At 39.8% G+C, this 19,740-nt stretch overlaps 1 protein-coding gene across 2 annotated transcripts in view; it reads right to left on the bottom strand.

The window, feature by feature from the left end:
- Positions 1-18,099, bottom strand: part of GDA (guanine deaminase) — a 31,366-nt gene extending 13,267 nt beyond the window's left edge. Inside the window, exons 1-8 of one of the 2 annotated variants that reach the window (XM_015849128.2) lie at positions 17,880-18,099; positions 12,869-12,957; positions 11,027-11,198; positions 7,861-7,948; positions 6,569-6,674; positions 3,878-3,905; positions 2,449-2,556; positions 1,547-1,654 (exon numbers count right to left, since the gene is read on the bottom strand). In XM_015849128.2, coding sequence (XP_015704614.1) covers positions 1,547-1,654; positions 2,449-2,556; positions 3,878-3,905; positions 6,569-6,674; positions 7,861-7,948; positions 11,027-11,198; positions 12,869-12,957; positions 17,880-18,002 — 822 coding nt within the window. In that variant the 5' untranslated portion in view covers positions 18,003-18,099. Of the gene's footprint in view, positions 1-1,546; positions 1,655-2,448; positions 2,557-3,877; positions 3,906-6,568; positions 6,675-7,860; positions 7,949-11,026; positions 11,199-12,868; positions 12,958-17,629; positions 17,729-17,879 lie in introns of those variants that run through there. The other variant, XM_032441247.1, reaches the window with a different exon arrangement.
- Positions 18,100-19,740: the final 1,641 nt, after the last annotated feature.

Raw genomic sequence — 19,740 nt, 5'->3', positions numbered from 1 at the left:
ATATGACATGACAATAATGCTTTAGTGATGGTAGATCAGGTTGATGACTGAACTTGATGTCCCTGAAGGTCTTTTTCAACTTAAATCATGCTATGTTTCTATTAAATATTTCAGCCACAGCCCTGAGAAAGATCATTAAAAAAATCTGTTATCTTAGTACTGATGGCATGGGAGAGGAGAGTGTTGTTTTGTTATGCTTGTATTTAATAGGATGCTTCCACACCAAAGAGCCTAGCATCAAGAGTGACTGGTAACCCCACATTTAAGTAACCACTGTCAGTGCTACAGATATAAACATTTGACAGAATTGAGACTCAATCTTTCCTGGCACAAGTTTCGCCTCTACTACATAGATACAAACAGTGGACAGTGCAATGCAACAGAACAAAATTAATACTGCTTGTGCAAGTTTTCAAAGACAGAAAAGGGAAGTTCAATCATTAATCCCTGTCAAGTTTCCAGCTTTCCTTCATGCCTTTGAAAATTTTAAATTTTAAATATGAGGAAAATGGAGTACTGCCAAAGAATTATCAGTCCTACATTACCAGTGGTGCCTAGTCTCCACCCAGTCCTCTGAAGATCCTTGGATACAGGCTCAGGGAACATAGAATCATAGAATCATAAAATCACAGGTTTGGAAAGGACCTACAAGATTATCCAGTCCAGCCATCCTCCCATCACCATTACTACCACAAGCTACTAAACCATATCTTGTAGTTCCTCATCCAGACGCCTCTTGAACACAACTAAGGATGGTGATTCCACCATCTCCCTGGGCAGCCATTCCAGTGCATGAACACTCTCTGAGAGAAAAAGGTTTTTTTTTTATGTCTAATCTAAACCTCATCTGGTACAACTTGCGGCCATTTCCTCAGGTCCCGTTTGTTGCCTGGGAGCAGAGACCAAGCCCTTCCTCATCACAACCTCCCTTCAGGAAGTTGTAGAGTGAAATGATGTCTCCCCCAAGCCTCCTCTTCTCCAGGCTAAACAATCCCAGCTCCCTCAGCCGCTCCTCACAGGACTTGTGCTCCAGACCCCTCACCAGTTTTGTTGCCCTTCTCTGGACACGTTCCAGGGCTTCAATGTCTTTCTTGTAGTGAGAGGCCCAAAACTGAACACAGTACTCAAGGTGCAGCCTCACCAGAGCTGAGTACAGGGATATGATTGCCTCCATGCTCCTGCTGGCCACACTATTTCTAATACAGAAGGAAGCCATTGGCCCTCTTGGCCACCTGGGCACACTGTCAACTCATGTTCAGCTGAGCATCAACAAACACCCCTCAGTCCCCTTTTTCTTCACAGTCAAGAAATTCACATAAGCATACTACAGTGTTTCTCTCCCATAATTTGAGGTAAAGCATGTGTTTGTCTAAAATTTCAGTACCTTCATTAACACTCGTGCAACGCAGAACATAGAAACAATTTCTCCCACATACCACTTATGTTGACAGAACAATACAGACTTTCCAGATAACTACAATTAACCTGCTTATATATTCTACACAGATTAATCTAATCTGTTTTGTGGAAGCTTATATGCAGCTACCTTGCTGGTAAGCAGCTTGTTTTTATCATACAAATCTGTGTAATTCTGGTAGGCAGGAAACATATTCTCCACAACTTTGAGTTCTTCTTCAGTCTCACTTATGTGACTCTGCAATAAGAAAATAAATAACAGTGAGTTCTTTAAATAGCATTAAACCTGACATTTCAAACTTCTGAGCAACCTGCTGCTGCTAAGTGCATAATGATACAAAATAATCTTTGTAAAGCCTATTGTTAGACATAGCACTTAGGTTTCTATTTTCATTGGAGAGATGCTTGTAAAATTAGTTCCATTTGTTCCTTTAAAACCCATTTGAGAAGATATGCTTGGATAGTCCATCCCAGTGGTCTGGTAACATAGCAAATCATCAGGTATTTGGCAGATGTTAAAGTAGTAAATAAAACGATAGTTATGATCATGATGTAAAAGAAGAATAGCAGTGTACCACAGAAGTCAGGCAAACACAGGAAATTCTAGAACATTAACAGCTTAAAAAAAGATTAAAAAAAAAAAAAATGAGAAACTGAGACAGAATCTGCCTGTACAGAAACAGCAGATGGCAGAGAAGCAGACAATGCAACCTTGGACAAGAGTCAGTGACCTTTACCAACACAAGGGTTGCTCTAACACAATACTTTGTGCCAGTCTGCCATTTAATACACCATACGGGATAGATGAATTGTGAATCCTTCAAGCTATGAGCATTGTAGAGGTCATTGTGCTCTTGTACAGTACTGTTACAATTTTAATTTAAAATTAAAGTTTAAAAGTTTAAAAGAGTTTAAAAGACGGACCTCAAGTTAACGATGTAATTCAATTGTCTTGTGGAAACTTTTAAAATTGGCTGGTCTTTATGGTTTCTGCCCACAACATTTATACTGTAAGCAGAGCTCACAACTTACCTGCACATGGAGATCATGAGTTTGTGCCAAATCACCAAGTGCACGTAGCAAATCTTCTGTGCAGGAAGGGCCAAAGCGGGGGGTTACTATGGGCAGTACCCTTGGATACTGAAAATATTAAAAAGACATGACTGTGATCCTTCATACGTATTAGCAACCAGAATTATAACAATATCTACTGCTCATTCTTTACTACATATGGATAAAACTATAGTCATTTTCTTATTTTTATCAGAAATGTCAGCACAGGAAGAGAATCAAGGTTTCTCTGAAAACAGCTTTAATGAATTGAAGTTCTTATTAGAATTCTCTCCTCCAGTGATTTTACAAGACTTCAGCAGAATCACTGGATGTTTCTTCATATTTGCTCACAGTCCACATTCATCATGAGAAATGAGCCAGATGAATAACCAGACTTGTTTTTGAGTCCTTCAACTGTGAGCACCAAATTGCTAGTAAAGTAAAACTGCAAAGTTATGTAAAGCCAAAGCATTTGCTTGCTTGGTCCTCTCCTCTCACCTTGCAGTGGACCAAACTGCTCCTACCATCCCTATACTGAACAGATAGGATGATTAGTGGCACCACTAGATACACTGTACAGGAGGAAACAGTGGTTACCTGGACTACTTTTGCTCTCCTGGGTTAAAACTGTCATGAAGAGTTAGACAATGCCTTTGCAGCTCCGCCTTCAGAAACTGGCAGTACCTCCCCTTCTTGTGCACATAGAACCAGCAGAGGAAAGTATGTGGTAACTTGGCTTGCAATTTCTTATACCATCTCTGAGACACAACAAGCTCGAGGCATCTGCACTTCAGTCTACTCATTAATATACATGATCTAGATATTAAGCCTGAGGCATCTATCCTCAAATGTGCAGAGATATAATTAACAACAAATTAAACCATCAAGAACAAAAGGCTGATATGAAAAGTAGTACTCCTGACTGCAATACTGGAGCATCAGCCTGTGTCTATCTTTAGAAACACACTGGAAGACGTGGTGACACAAAATACTGATTTGATAATGGATTAGTAACTGTGCTGAAAAGACATTGCTTCCTGTTGCTGAAAACTTCTATTACTCATCTAGCTACGTGCCAGAGACTTCGGGACTGACTTTCACCCTTCCTTAACAGAAAACTGTTCTCTGCCAGATGCTTAACAGTTTGAAGTGAATAAAGAAAATTCACAGAACATTACATTTTTGTGCTCTGACAAATCTGAATCCGCTTGCTATGAATCAATTTCACAGCATCATGACTTGCAGAACACTTTGCAGAACGATGACTTCTGTCTGCTACTCAGAAAGGTCTGTGTATTTATTGATTTGTCATGAAGTCAGCGGAATCTGTCAATGGATTAACTATTTCTTGTATGCACACAACATTTTCTGAATACAGGTATGAATAGAATAGGAGAACTCTACTTACTTGCCTTTCCAGTAGCTCTCTAACAAACCTGAAAATGAATTGGAAAAAAAAAAAAAAAAAGAAAGAAAAAAGCTGTTATAAATATCATCTGTAATCTGTATCATAATTTATGAAAAAAACAGAAAATATTTACTTAAATGTCCTTTTGAACACTTGAGGCATAGGTTAATATTTGGACCAGAATCTCAGTTTACATAAAAATGTGCACCACAACCACGTCAGGACAGTCACAAGACATTATTCTAGACAGGAATTTGATCCTGAAAATGCAAAAGCTTCTTCATTCACAATAATATTAGACAAGTGGTAATTACTTTGAGTTCTTACTGGGAACAAAATACATTACAGTAAATTCATTGAAAATATAACTGTACAGTGCTGCTGCAAATTCAAAGAAAAAGAAATCTTACCTATCCACAAATTTCAGTCCCAGAAATAAATAGAGTTTGAATTTAAATACCACTTTTAAAAGATGCAGACATATTTCATATGTTGCTTACAGTAATTATAAACATCCTCATCCACTTACAGAACCCTTGATTTTCAGGAAATGCTTGTACATCAAAGAAAATACACTGCAGATTTACTTACTTTGTTACATAAAAGAAGCTACTTCAGGGACAACTACAGAAAGCTCCAGACTGCCAATACGGATAGTTAAGGCTGTTCATGGAGCAACGTGGGGCAAATGAAATCCTCTCTGGCTTTGAAGGGAAACAAAATCCCCAAATTGGACAGGGCCTCTGAATTTTTACATCACAGATTTTAGTCCAAGAATACCCTCAATTTAGTCACAACAAACACTGGATCACATTTCTCTTCAGGTGGAAAAGAAAATGTTACAGGAGGCTAGATTCACAATACCAGTGCTGGTGCCATATCACCATCTGGAAGTGACACCTATGCTCAGTTTCTGTAATGAGCAAAGGAACTTTCACGCCATCGCCAGACAATATGAGTTGGATTTCTGTCTTTCTTCTTATTGACTCATCCGATATGTCAACTGAATATTTGCTATATCACAAACTGCAACACAAGCATCATCCAAAACCTCAGGATGGTTATTTTCATTCCTTTACACATCCATTAAATGTCAGCAGCACTATTTTGAAAATGAAAAACCTAGCCATAATCAATCGATACTTCGTTGGTATGCACACTTCTCTATAAAGAAATAAGCTCAGGTTCAAACATCTTCTGTAGAATGGGTTTGGACATGGGTCTTCCTGTTCCAAGTGGACCGTTACCAGTGGCACATGCAGTATTCTAGCTTTCATTTCATCAGCTTTTTTTTCCCATACTCTTCAAAGCAGAAGGGCAGACTGAAATGAAACACTTGGAATTGCACACTGCCTCCATGCATACAACACAAATATTTCCATAGGTTAACTGCAAAGAACTGAAAGCTTTCTGACGGTGTGATATATCACATTTCTTATCTTGGTTTTGTGTTGTTCTTCTAAACTTGTATTGGTGAGGTTCAGGCCTGATTAGGTGAGTGCCGCCAACAAGCAAACTTCTCCAGAGGGCTGTGGAGTATCTGTGGCACACTCTCACCCACTGCTGAAGAACATCACTTATTAACCAAACCGCATGAGAATGGAGCAAAGACATGAAATGTACTTAAAGGAAAGCTATATAGCTCATTGTGATACTTTAAAAATGGCACAGCTAGTTCTGACAGTCTCAAGCCCCTTCATCAGTACTCACTGTATTACAAAAAAAGAGGGATTTAGATAAATAAAAGCAAATATTAGCACAGCACAAATGACTAATACTATAAATTTTAAAATGTCTTCAAATATAAACACCATTAGAAACCTATTACTGTTTCTAAGTTTTAATGACACTGTTCCAGTATGATTTGCAAAAACAAGCTAGCAATTTTACTGAAGTGCTGTAAGAGATTTAAAATACTGTTCAGTATTTTCTCTTACAGCAAGGTATTTGAAACATTTACGAGGATGCATAAATAGTAGCATGAGCAAAGTCATATTTCAATGCTGTGAATGTAACTGTATGCTGTAAATGTCCAGCAAAGGTGTTTAAGTATCTTCAGAGGGTAGACACAGAAGACATGGGAAACCCGAGTCAGCAGGCACCCATGCTTCAGTCCTGGATTCCCCTCTGAGCTACAGTAAATCCACCATGCATATTGTTTTTACTTGATTCTCCTGCATCCACTCATTTGCAAGTTAGAGTGTTTTCAATAGTGTTACACTGTAGGCAAAGAGGAACACAGAATATCTATGACTGCCAATTCCTACCACTTTAGGAATCAAACTTTATTCTAAACAGGAGAAAGTTAATGAGAAGAAGAACTTAATGGGAGAAGAACTTAATGAGGGAAAAGGAACCAATTCCCTAACCCACCATTCCTGTCAGGTCATATAACTTCTCCCCACACAACTGTGAAGAGGAAGCAGAAGCCAGGCTACAATACAGATATGTCCTTTCCAAACCATGCCACTGCAGTTTCTCCCTTTGGAAGAGCCACAGAGAAACTGCATATGCAGTGCAGCAGCTGGGTAAGCATGAATCACTAGAACAATAGAAAACAATACTGCAGGAAGATCACTTCCTATTAACACTTCTTACATCTGTAAATCCCTGATCAGCTCCATGTTCATGTCTCAGATGTACTAAAATGTCTTACTTCTAAAGGCCGTGCCATCCTTTTAATCATCTTACCTTTCCGTCTCTTGAACAGAATCAGCTGTAGTCTCTTTATAAAGTGGTACAGCGTCATTCATATCCATACAGACCTTGCCAACAAATGCTCTTTGCCCAAATTTATCTGTTGAGATGATAAGAAAATAAAATTCAAAACTACTGCTTCTCTTAAAAAACTGCTCCCAAAGACTGCATTGAAATCAAAATAGTAAATTCCACCCCTGAGAACATCACTTAAAATGAAGAGAATCCATGGTATTTGAAGATAAGAATCTTCAAGGTGGGGCTATACTTGAAAACTTTAAACCAAAAATGAGATAAGTAGGAGTTCTCCCTTTTCACATTAATATCCAACTCTGAGTTATAATTGAGGGTCGCAACCAAAATTCTTCATGGCAGTGACTGAAGATGACTGCTGCAAATTGATGCATGAGGAACTCATGCATCAAGGTACTCATGAATCATGTCCTCCAGCAGATGAGCACTTTGAGCTGAAAAAGCCAAGAAGATATCAACAAACCTTCTCTCCATAAGAAAAAGAAAAGAGGGCTCCAGCATGCCTCCCATTTGTGGCTGGAGCTACTTCTAGCCTCTTTATTGAGATTCATCAATACCAGGATTGAGAAGTCAGGTGTAACACAAACAAAATGCATAAGCTTGTAAAAACGTTTCTAAGTTGGATTTATTTTGCCTGTCTTTGATGTCTGAGTTGATGAATGCATTGGCTTCAAATTCCTAGGTTTCCTACAAAAATCAGGAAGACTGGTAAATATTGGGTGAGATTCTGATTTAATCACTTTCCTGCAGGAGATGTCCTTCAAGAAATCCTGCAACAAACATAAAACTTCCACAGAAACAGCAGCCATCTGTGACTGTGAACAGAAAGAGGGAAGAGATGAAGGGTGCATGGAAATTTTTTATGCTGATTTCTAAATGAAACTTCAGCGTATCAGGAAATTAAAGCACTCACTGCACCTGTTGTCATTCAGCCCTTAAATCCTCAAACAGCAAAAAGGCTGGAAACAGCAGAGGACTGCAGCTGAAGAAAAACTCCAGCATACATCATTCAAGCTCAGTCAGCAGCTGATTTAGGAAAGAAGAACAGGATGAAAAGCAGAGAGAGAAGGAGCAAACAGTAGGAGAGAAGTGATTAAGTGAAAGTTAATGGGGCTGGAGTGACAGAAAAAAATAATTTAAAAAAAAAATCAATTTATTTGAAGAACACATCCCTTGCTAGTTTAAAACTGCCAAGTTCTGTTTCCTTCAGCAGCCAGCACAACCTCCCTCCAAACACACTCCAGCAGTCTTACCTATGATGTCAGCCAGAAGAAGAGAAGTATCTGTGTAAATTGTTGCAAAGTAGCAAGCTGTAGTGGTGCCGTTCTTCAGAGTTCTTCTCTATAAAAAGAAATCAGTTTCAGTAATTTCAGGGGAAAAAAAAATTGGTCTAGCTGTCAAAATGCAGAACTGCCAGTCTGATTTCAAACTGCAAGAACATTCGGTTATTGTGAAATTCCGCAGGAGTTACAGTCAAGAGGGAAGGCAAAATATAGCCTTCTAATTCCATAATCACATTTTTAGAGTATGAATGTTAAGAAATACAAAAACTCCTCTTTCAAAGTGATGTAGGTCTTCAACAATTGCTAAGCCCATAGAAACCAGTCTGTATTTTCTTCATTCAAACTGAAAACTGAATTCTGATTTATGCTTATCTAGAACCATATGGAGTAACACAAACATTCAGTCATCTATATTATTTCCTCATTTGGAAAGGCTCTCCATTTCTTAAAGTGAAGGAAAAAAACAAGACTCTGGAAATAAAGTAGTGGTTTTCATTTTGGCACCTTTGTATGGTGTAATAAATTGTCAGGTACACAAATCCCTCATTATCCCTGAACCCAAAGTAACAAACTCCAGGGTAAAAGTAAGCTGAGAACAGCTCAGAGAGAAATTTAATTATTTATGTAATTACACAGTTTGAAAGAAGAGGGTGGCTGATTCCTGTTCATATTACTTTTGGAGGACATAACAGCAGATGAAGGCTCATTTAAAGTTACGTTAAGTCATGAGGTCATTCATAACTTCATTTGATTTGGGGACTAATGGATGGTTTATTGACTTCCTATCCACAGTAAAGGGTTAAATTGGATTCTGGCTACAATGTAATTTGAGAATTCTTTCTTAAAGAAGATAAAAGGTGGGACTCTCCATGCAATGCATATTTTAAGAATGGCTAGAGTTGCTTCCTCAGCTTTTGAAATCCCAGATTCTGTGTTTATGGATTCCTAAAATCATTGTCAAGTGAAGACTAAAACCATATATTTATTTATTTATTTTCTGAAAATATCAGCAGGGAGAATTGGCTTTTCCAAAATTTGAGGCATCAGAGGATTTTCCAGCTACAATCCAGCCAACTTCACTCAGTTCATGTGCTTTACAGAGTATAGCGATTATTGTAAACAGAATATTGTTTTTTCTTTAAATTTTCACCATGTTTTAATTACAACTCCAGAAGTACAAAGACACATATCTGATTCCTGTAGGCTTAGGGCTATTTCTAGCAATTGAATACTACCATAATCCCCAAAGCACGATCAGAGTCCTTTAAAAGAAATGTCACAATCTTTACATTATAACAAGAGGGGATAATTTTCAAAATTTTTTCAAATTCATTAGTTTAGTCACCCATCACTCTTGTTAACCTTTGGTCTCAGCTCATGAGGAAGTTCCACATCATTACAAACTTAAAGAAATTACATTTTTAAATTTAGCACTTGGACAGTACAACTTCCGGTATATCTTACTTAGGCCAGTTACTCTTTATGGACTTTTACCTTATTCTTTACTTGCTGCCTTTATAAGCTAAACAGACCAACTATTTTTAGCCTCTCATCCTATTTTCCCATATCTTTGACCATGCTTTTCCACCTCCAGTGCATTCTGTCCTGTTCCTCCTTCTCTGAGCTCTGCATGAAAAATTCAAAATAATGCTGTGTTACTGATTTATAACAGAACTTCACTCATTCAAATGCCTCTTTCAAGACCACATCTGAAGATTTGGGGGGTGTTTTACTAACCTATAACAATTATGTCAAAGTTACTTGAGAAGTAGTATATTCATTCTGTCTTCCAACTTAAGTCTACAGAGAATCACTAAGAAGGTGGTTCTCAGGGTACCTTTATGCCTTGAGTCTTTTTATACTCTCCAATTTGGATAGGAAACTATTGGTTCTGTAGCTTTGTTTTGTCAACAAAGGGACATTAAAGACAATTCTGGAAGTATTATCTATGTATACAGCTGGATACCTTTCTGACACTTGGCCATGAAGCTCTGCAGACCTGAAAATATTCTGCAGCATTTGGGCATAAAAACACTTTCCTGACATTGCCCTATCTACCTTGATACAAAAAAGACAAGCCTAACTGTTGTGCTGATGCTTCTTCAGCTAACTCTGAGCTCTCTCTGGCAATTCTTTTCCAGGTGGTGTTATTAAATATGTTGCACAGTGAGCACTTGATCTATGCTGATGTCACTCCATCTGAACTGATGGAGACCATAACAGTTTGCTGACATACACAGCTGGAAGGTGAGATCACCTCCACGTTCTACATACCTGAAGACATCTGTGCTTGCTGCTAAATTTTATGACCAAGCTTCTCTTAGTTGCTATTATTAGGGTAAGATGACATAAAGTCATTTTTTAGAGATTTGTGTATTTCAGATTCACTATATTATTGTTTTGACAGCATGGTTTCATAGAATAATACAAATGCAAGGCAGCTTACATTGGTCAAGTCATTTAATCTTGTGAAGGTTTTTCAGCCTAAAATACTAAAGGATACTTCTAAGTTATATCACAGAATCAGTACCCTGCAAGATGACATCTCTGCTTATTGTTCAGAAGTTCAGCTTCTTTGTTGCTCAGAACCAGCACAGCTCAAACACAGTCTCTTCCTTTGTGCCACAATACCATCAACAGACTTCAGCAGCAGTGAAAGGTATTCCTGCTGCAGAAATTTAACCTGTAGAACTTTCTTTCTCAGTTGCTCCAAAACACCCATTTTGCTGTCAGTGAAACTCGTCTCTTTCCTCACCAAAACTTTGCACAGTATATGTTCATCAAACAGAGGGTGTGCACATAAAAAGAATCAATCTCTGAATGGTTTTGGTTTTTTTTACTATGTCTGACTACTTCTAAACGTACACTGAAAGTACTCTTCAGTACATGTCACTATACTCAGATATAAGAAAAGATGTTTGTTAATCTATCATGTGATTAAATTAACTGTCAGAACAAGACTGGAAGTTGTAGGAAACAAACTTGGCTGGCTGTTACAACAGTGGGTGTGTTGTCAGTTTTATCTGATTTTCATGACATCAAAAAGCGCTATCTTAGCTCTGCTGACCTTCTGAACACTTGCATGTATTTTAAAATAGAAATGTGGTCAATACGTACAACCATTTGCAATACTTACAACAACTCTGGTGTACACTTCTTCTGCAAAATCACTTTCTTTGTATTTCGCCTCTGTTGGGAATGTGTAAGTAGTTAACCACTGCAAAAGAGGTAGATCTACTCTTGTACCAGCAAATAAGTACTGAGGAGCATGAATGTGGGTATCAACCAGTCCTGGCATAAAGAATTCACTGGGAATAGAAAAGAAAACTCAAATAGTAAAAAAATTCCACAGTTTTTTTCAAGGTAAGTAGTTCTGCCTTAAGCAGTATGCTTAAGCAGAAGCTTCAGGAGTAAGACACAAGTAGAAATTAACCTTACTCTTTCAGCATCAGCATATCCACTCCTTCTACAGCCTTACCCAAGCTCCAAGCTGACTATCTTTTATACAGAATAACAGACAGCTACCTGACAGAAAAGCAATCTGGAGTTAGATATTAATGTTAAGAGCACAACAAATCTATTTGTGTTTAATATTTACCCAGAGTAAATAATAAGAAGTAAAAGCTAACTGGCTTCACAACAACTAACGTTACTTCACTTAAAGAAAATACACTCTTGCTTCCTAATATAGATATATTTATAAAGACTCATTTACTAAAATGTGAACTGCATGCATCCCAGTTTTCCCGCAGTGTATGTATCTGTATCTATGCATCTACTCAGCCTAGGAATTTCAAGGTTCAATGAAAGAATAGACGGTTTATCTACCAATACAAATAAAGATGCATCTGAAAAAAATATCTCTTCAGTATCTTGACAGGAAAGGCGTCTTTACAATGAAAGTGTAATACAGTTTGTTGCCATGCAATACTCACAAGATAACAGGGATGAATATAGCAATATCATTAGGAGGTTGCTATAATTATTTTGTTTGGTGCTGGAACTCCATAGAGGATAACATTGCTCCCAGCCTTCCTTCCTTCTCCCTGGCTACTGAATGAACAGTGATTTTGTCTCTTTATAATTTCCCTTCTTTCTGTTTCCCTGTATACTGGAAATGCTGAAAGATCTTTCTTAGTCCGATCCATATTCCCAGCACCTTCCATTTTCCCCAGGCTATTTCAAGTGAGGAAAACATCTGATGACTCATATATTCTGTATGATTAGTGTTCCAACAAGGCATACAGATTTTTCAACAACTGAATTCTAAAGCTACCCTGCAGTTCTAGTCCTTAAGCCATGCCTTGTTTACAGCTGTGCCACAGTAAAGCATGGTGGTTACAATCCAAAACTTACTAGGAAGGTGAGGAATTTCATTGGACAAACAACAACAAAACTCATGCTGCAATACAATGAGAAATACGAGGATCTCCTTTTAGAAGTTCTAATCCTCTAATTTTATTAGTTTTTAAAAGGAAGTGTGTCAAAGCTCAAGCAATTTAGTTTTGTATCTGAAATGCCACGGCTATCTACATTTATCAAGTTTAGAGTTTCAAGCTGGCTAGCAAGGCACAGCCCCCTGCTCAGAAAACAAATGTGAAAAAAGACAACCATCTGAAGGGTGATCATTGTCTGATACTGTTGTATGAGCCAAAGAGGCATAGGAACTCATGCATAAGAACTAAATATGGCACTTTGGTCTGTGCAGTACAAGTCTGCCAGCAGAATTCACTGCAATGAATGGCTGCAATCTCAAACTGGGGAATGCAAAATACACACAAGTAGAGGCTCGTACTCCAGGCCTCACACGGGATGTAGGCAGCCCACTGACTACAAACTGCAACAGAACTGAAAGGGATCTTTGCCCTTGAGACAGGATTTAACATGTTCCCTGCCTAAAGCTATTCACATGAACCTACACTACTTTGCTTAGAGAGTGAAATGCATTTGGTGCAGTTGATCTGAACAAAACACATACTGATGAGTCAATTCTCTTATGTCAGATGCTTTGAATCCCCACTTCTTGGCCAGTTGCTCCTGCTGATCAGCTTGCTCCAGAAACACAATCTGAAAGGAAGGCAAAAATAGTCATATAAGTAGAATTCCCACATTATCTTTAAATGGTGGCAAAGGACGTCATATCTTACAATGGATTTTACACACATTTTACACAAATTGATAAATTTGCATTGAAATACTTGCCCAACTGCCAGCTGTGATTTCCAGCTAACTATCCACAATAAATGAACAACCCTCATCAGTTGTTTCTAACATGTAAGAGAAAAAATGAATTCATTCAGAAGTAATACACGAGTAGAATTGTACCTGTAACATGTATTACTCCTTTAAACTACCATGCTGCCAGCAGTACAGTCAATAGTTATGGAAGTAGGTGACACCCCTACTGGAAGGTAATTATAGTGGAGGGGTCAAAATTAACTACTCTGTCCAAGACTTAGCACTGAACTAAGTACTTCCTAACTTTCTGCTCATACCTTCAATGTCGTTTATTTTATTTTCTAAGACCACAGCAAGGTGAAAGAAACTAAAGGAAAAAATATAATAATCAAATAATCTCTTAGTTTTACAGAACGGATTTAAAATACGCCTAGGGTATTTTATGATTATTATTAATAATAATCATAAAAATAAAAATAAACCAAAAAATAAACCAAAAAGACTTAACCCTACAGTCTCAAGTTACTCATTCCTGTTCTGCTCCCAGAGGACATTAGCACCACTGCTGGTGCATTTCTGCTGCCAACTAAGAGATTTAGCACACTTTAGTTCTATTTTCAGATTCCATGGTATTTTAATCTAAAACATGACTCTTGCAGGCTGAATTCTCAGTTTTTCAGTTCTCTCATCTGACAACGCTAGGCTCAACAACTTTGCAAGAAACAAGGAGCAGGAGCCCAGGCACTGAGATTGCTGCAACAAGCTCCAGGCAGGATCCAGGTTTCCATGGCACTGGATGAGCAGAAGAACCCACTGCCTCCTCCAACCAAAGACAGTATATTCTGGGCTTTCAGAGCCTATAAATTTTTGCCAAACCACAATTTCTGCCTAAAAATAACACATAGTCACCTGGGTCCCATGGTGTAAGTAAGAGCTTTTTTCTCAGAAGCTCAAGACTGATCTTTTAGGACACATATAGGTTTTTTGTGTTGTATTTTTTACCTTGTCTAAAGAGCAGGTTTTACTCTTTTAGGCAGAAAAAAAGCTATTAATATCATATGGTACCAGTAAATATCATACCAGAAATAACTGTAAGGTTATAGTCCATTACAGGTTCACAAGAAGCAGTGTCTCTTTCCTTCTCAAGAAGGATGCTCAAACCCTTCAGCCCGTTCCATTGCTCTATCTGCTGAGGGATCAGAAAACAGACCTACCAAAATTTCTGATGAGCAATAAAGAAAATGTCACTCAGATGCTGAAGTAAAAATGGATTCAGAATGACTAATGTTAGAGCTGCTAAACCAAAAAAAAAAAAAAAAAGAAAAAGAAAGAAAGAAAAGAAAAAGAAATGGCAAATGCTGGAAACAGGCGTTGCCATGGAAAAGTGACTATTACATACAGCGCAGATAAATAAAACACACAAATTGTGGAAGAAATAAAAAAATAATTTTGAAGGGAACGGACAAGTAAAACCAGCACTAACCCTCGCACTTTGTCTATTACTGCCAAATACAGCTGTGGATGAATAAGCGGGGCATCTGTACTCTTTTCAAACAAACTTCCCAATAGAACTGCTCAGTTTTGCACAAGACATTCTCCACTGCTTCATGAGGCCTTTGTTTTGGCCGTCTTTCTAGCAGTGAGTTGCTTAAAGTCTCTGCAAACCGAGACTTGCCTATTATCCGGAATATTTGCTTGTACATTCAATACAGCTGCCATGATTCACTGGGAACCAAACCTTTTAACTAGTTCTACACCCATCACTGTGAAGTCAAAAAGAAATTCTGTGCCAAGATCACTACAGAATCAGAAAAGTACACTGGTAAGGCTATGAATTTCCTCTTGTAAATACAGAACACAAGGACAGTAACCAGCAATTAAGAAAGATATTATCACAAAAATCAGGTAGATCAACAGCTACTACCAGCTGCCAACAGCGGCTAATCAACTATTATGTGCCATCCATGTGATACATCTAAAGGATCAGAAGATGATGAGCTGAGTGGTCATCATCAGCCCCTTTTCTTAATCTCAGGAGATGTCCAAAGCCTCAGACAACATGAGCACATAGATGGCCCAGTTAATTATATATTAACCCTGATACAGTAAACCCTGAGTGCCACCAAGCACTATAGTGTGAGTAGGAAGATAGAACGTGAGTTAGATTGCCCTATGAAACATGCTTTTTTTTTCTATTTTTTATTTTTATTTTTTTTTATCTTTTCCTCCCTCTAGATCCAGCAGCAGTATCTGTATTTGTTTCAATTATGACATTGAGTTGAACATGAGCAACAAGTCCTTTCTTCTCTCCCTCCCACATCCTTCACATCTCACTCTGTGCCCACAGTGGTCAGCTGCTGGCACTAACACAGCTGTTTCCTGCCTCCTACCATTACGCTGTCCCATTCTTGGCCTCACTGAGCTGCTGTCAGCACTGTTTAATGAGGCTACCATCTTCAACAGTTTGATCATTACAGATATGATGTCTATTGCTTATTTAATTCTCAAAACTGAAATACAGGGTTAGATGAGAGACAGCATTGCTTATCAAACTACACTGCTCAAAAACTCAACAGCCCAAACTGCTGAGAAGGATGAATCAATGAACCCCACATATCAGTTTTTGACTTGATACCTTCCTCCCCTGTCAGCTAACACACGACACCTGCTATCACAGCTGGTATAAGTCAAATTGTCATTACTTGACAATATCAACACTTACTCCATGACATTTTCTCCTAGTCATTCAAAGGAAGCTTTTATCTTGATACTTGTTCTACTTTCTTAATATTTTACTCAGCTATATTATTCACACCAGCATTTCAACAACAACCCAGTCTGCAGCTGGCTTTATTTTCCTTACCTTGACAAATGTTACCCTTTCTATTGGCAACTCCTCAAGAGCATTGTGCTGCTCTGCAAACCACTCTAAACATAGACTTACTTTGTTAACTTACGATAATTTGGGTGTGCATTCCTGAAGGCAGTGCTTTCTTTATTAAAGCTCCCTTTTCATCTGAAGGCAAAGCAAAGAGAGCTGACACCCCATCTGTGGCTCTACAGCTGTGTTTCAGCATGCAGCACGGGACCAGGCAGCACTCTGTGTCCTGGCTGTGCACTCCTGCGGCTGTGAGAACAGCACCTGGCTAACCACAAAAGCCGTTCAGCTCTCCTGAGATCAACTTTGCATGATGGAATCAGCAACGTGAGGCAAAAGTTAAGCTTATTTAAACCTAGTTAAGCTTAATTCTTTGGAAGCAATAGCAAAATTGTATTGGTGTATATCTTGACAATAGAGGTAAAAATCTTTGAACTACCATGTCCTTCTCATAGAAGCACATATTCAGTGATTACAGGGGAAGTTCTCCATGTAGCAAAATTATGATAACAGGCTAAATGGTAACAAACCGCACTGTGCTAGACCCTGGAATTGTAAAATGTCACGAATTCCCAAACAGAAAAGATTATGAAAGTCCTTATCAATCTATTCTGGTTAAAGTTTTCCTTTTGGACAATAGTGTTTTACCAGATTTTTTTCTTAAACAGCGTGGAAATGCATCAACTTATGCATGGCAAACACATCCAGTGCATCCTTGTTCACCAAGAGAAGGGGGAGAGATAAACAGAATCATAGAATCACAGAACTGTAGGAGCTGGAAGGGAACTCCAGAGATCATTGAGTCCAGACCCCCCTGCAAAGCAGCCTCCTACAGCAAGCCACACAGGTAGATACCCAGGTGGGTCTTGAATACCTCCAGAGGAGGAGAGCAACTCTCCTGAGGCAGAAATCAATAGATAGAGCATGGTACAGATACAGTGTGTGTTTTTCAAGAAAATCCTTGGAAAGCAATAATTTGCTTAGAACACAACATAGTGACATTTACCAAGAATTAGCACTAAGAGAGGAAGATGAGAGACAGAAGTTTCCACTTCCTGCACCCAAGGTACACAAACCAAAACGTTTATTCATTCGGCTCTATTGCTTTTAGTTGACATCTCTCAATACATAACTTTCTATCTTTTTATTCACCTCCTATCCAGCTTTTCAGGGACTCTGCTATACACTGTGCCAGACTCAGAATAGCTGTAGGAGAACTGACTTGAAGGAGATCTTCATGGACCTGTGTGGATGGTGAAGGATGGTGAACTGCAGGAACTAACTGTGTATTTTCAATGTATTTCAAACATTACCAAAGCCTGATGCAATTGTACAGTCATCAGAAGAAAAGAAAATGACTTTTCTCCTTATACCTACGGTTGCTACATGCATTGCTAAGTCTAGGCGAAATTGCTGCTCTGCCTACGCACCGTGAAGCTGAGTCTCAACCAGTGACATGGCTGAGCTTCCTGCCAGGACCGGCCCTGCGCTATCAGTTTTACATTCGTTTTAGATTCAGTTTGTGCCATTAACGTGCCCAGCGGTACCGTTCTCCAAACTTTTTAAGGGCACATTCCATGCTTTTTCTTGTAACAAGAAGAAAAAGACCACTCTGTACAGGGGGGACTCGGCAACTATCCACACCCATTCTTACTGTTCTGACACGGAGAATGACAAATTCACCTGTAAGACAGAAGGAAAACGGAGACCAGCCGAGCACAGCCGCGCTCCAGGTGCTCTGGGAACATACGTCGCCCCACAGCAGGCTGGAGCTCCCCGCGGACACGCTGCTCCGTCCTCTCCGGCTGCCCCCAGACTCCGATCTCTTCCCCGAGGTCCCACCCCACCCGCTTCGATCGGACAGGTCCCCGTTTCCTGACCGCCTCCGTACGGCGTAGGTTCCCGCATCGCCCCGCGGCCCCGCGCCTCTCACCGTGCCGCCGTCGTCAACCCCCAGCAGGCGGCCGTGCAGGATCTCCATGGGCGCGTCGGGCCGGGAGTGCACGAAGGTGCCCCTGAAGACATGGGCGAGCGGAGGGCGCTGCGGGGAGCCCATAGCGGGGACGGCTGCGCTGGTAGGAGTGCTGCTGCGGCCAGCTGCTTCCCGCTGTCTGCCGCTGCCGAGCGTGGCTTCCTGGAGCTGTCACCATCTCCCCACCCCCTGGTGACTTGCCCCGCGGGGTGGGGTTTCGGCGGCCCCCGCCCCGCTCCGAGCCTGGGTCCGACCGTGCCGCTTGGTCGTGGAGTGCGGGGGAGGCTGAGGTCGCTTCCCGAAGTTTCGTCGGCAGCGTCTCCCGGTCCAGCTGGCACCTGTTGCACTGAGCCCGGGTCGCTGGCAAATCTGTTGGACGTTTTCGAAGGAACTGACCCGATTTTAAGCATGGCAATCATTAGATATGTATCTTTAGTATCACTTCATGGCGCTTACCACTTCATTCTGTACCCAGTTATCAGCGATAAATCTCACTGACTGTATCTCCTGTCCTTAGATCCTGCGCTGCTTGTTGGTAGCAGGAAATAGTTGCCAGTCCAGGTGCCTGAGCTGCCAAGCAGCAGCCAGATGCCTTGTTCAATCAATGGAGGTGGCCTTCAGTGTGTGTGAAAAAGGCTACAGAGAAGCAAAAAGTAGAGGTGAATCGATGCTGTGAACCCAGAGAACTACACTTTCAGGACCACAACCTAAGTTGAAAAACAATACAAATATATGTTTATGTTTATGTCAAACTAAAAGAGGGGAGATTTTAAACTGATTATAAAGAAAATGTTTTTCAGAACAAGGATGGTGAAGCACTGGAACATCCTGCTCAGAGGTGTGGTGGCTGCCCTGTCTCTGGAGATTGAAGGTCAGGCTGGACAAGGCTCTTAGGGACCTGACTGAGTTGTAGGTGTCCCTGTTTGTTGCAGGGCAGTTGGACTAGATGGCCTTTAAGGATCCATTTCCCTCCCTCAGTGCTATGATCCTATGATGCTATATGCTATGAGCACCACTAGTGAAAATACTAGGATAAGGCTTCATGGTGCCACAGTGTTGCAAGCATAGTTAAGGCCATGAGCATTCTCTGAACTCCTGTCAGAAGTCACCCTGCACAATCAGGCAGCCAGGTAATGAATGAACTTGGCACCCGGGTGCTGGCACTATTCGTGTCAAAGCTGCAATGCAAAGTTTGCCATTAAGGACCTTTACCCTTCCCTCTGTGCTGACAGTGTACAAACTCACAGCAGAGGTTATCTTTTCTGCAAGCTCTCCAGATCAATGGTGGAAAGAGAAAAAGGGAAAAGCACAAGATTAATTTAATTTTGGTCTGCTATGGGCATATCATCAGCATTTATCTTGTCTTCTTTTGAGCAAGAATCTTTTAGGTTACCAATAAGCAAGTTTAAAACCACGTGAGTGTACTGAAGCCAGATAAAAACCCTCCTTGACTTTACTGTCAGCAAGCCATAAGGACTGTCCTAAATGAAATGGACTTACATTCTGACATTGTTAACATCTTGTGTGAGGTCTTGCCTTTAAAGAAGATGCCAGAGAGAGAAAATGGCTTTTTAAGACTAGGCAGCTTTTCATTGTATTTCTAAGCTCTTTGACCAGATAGGCTTGCAAAACAAAACAAAACTAGTTAGTGTAGTTTTCGAAGGAAATTGGAGTGATAATCTTTCATGCAATTCTGTTTGCTTTCAAGACTATAGTACTTCATTTTTCCTTCAGCAGTGGAGTAATACATGGAAAAGAAAAAGGAAAGAGAAGAAACATAAGAACTCCTTTAAATTAGAACATGAAAATCCCTCTTGCAATG

Source organism: Coturnix japonica, chromosome Z (genome assembly GCF_001577835.2).
Source record: "Coturnix japonica isolate 7356 chromosome Z, Coturnix japonica 2.1, whole genome shotgun sequence".
Classification (NCBI taxonomy): Eukaryota; Metazoa; Chordata; class Aves; order Galliformes; family Phasianidae; genus Coturnix; species Coturnix japonica.
The sequence above is the reverse complement of the archived record's forward strand: the minus strand, read 5'-3'. Positions and strand labels throughout refer to the sequence as shown.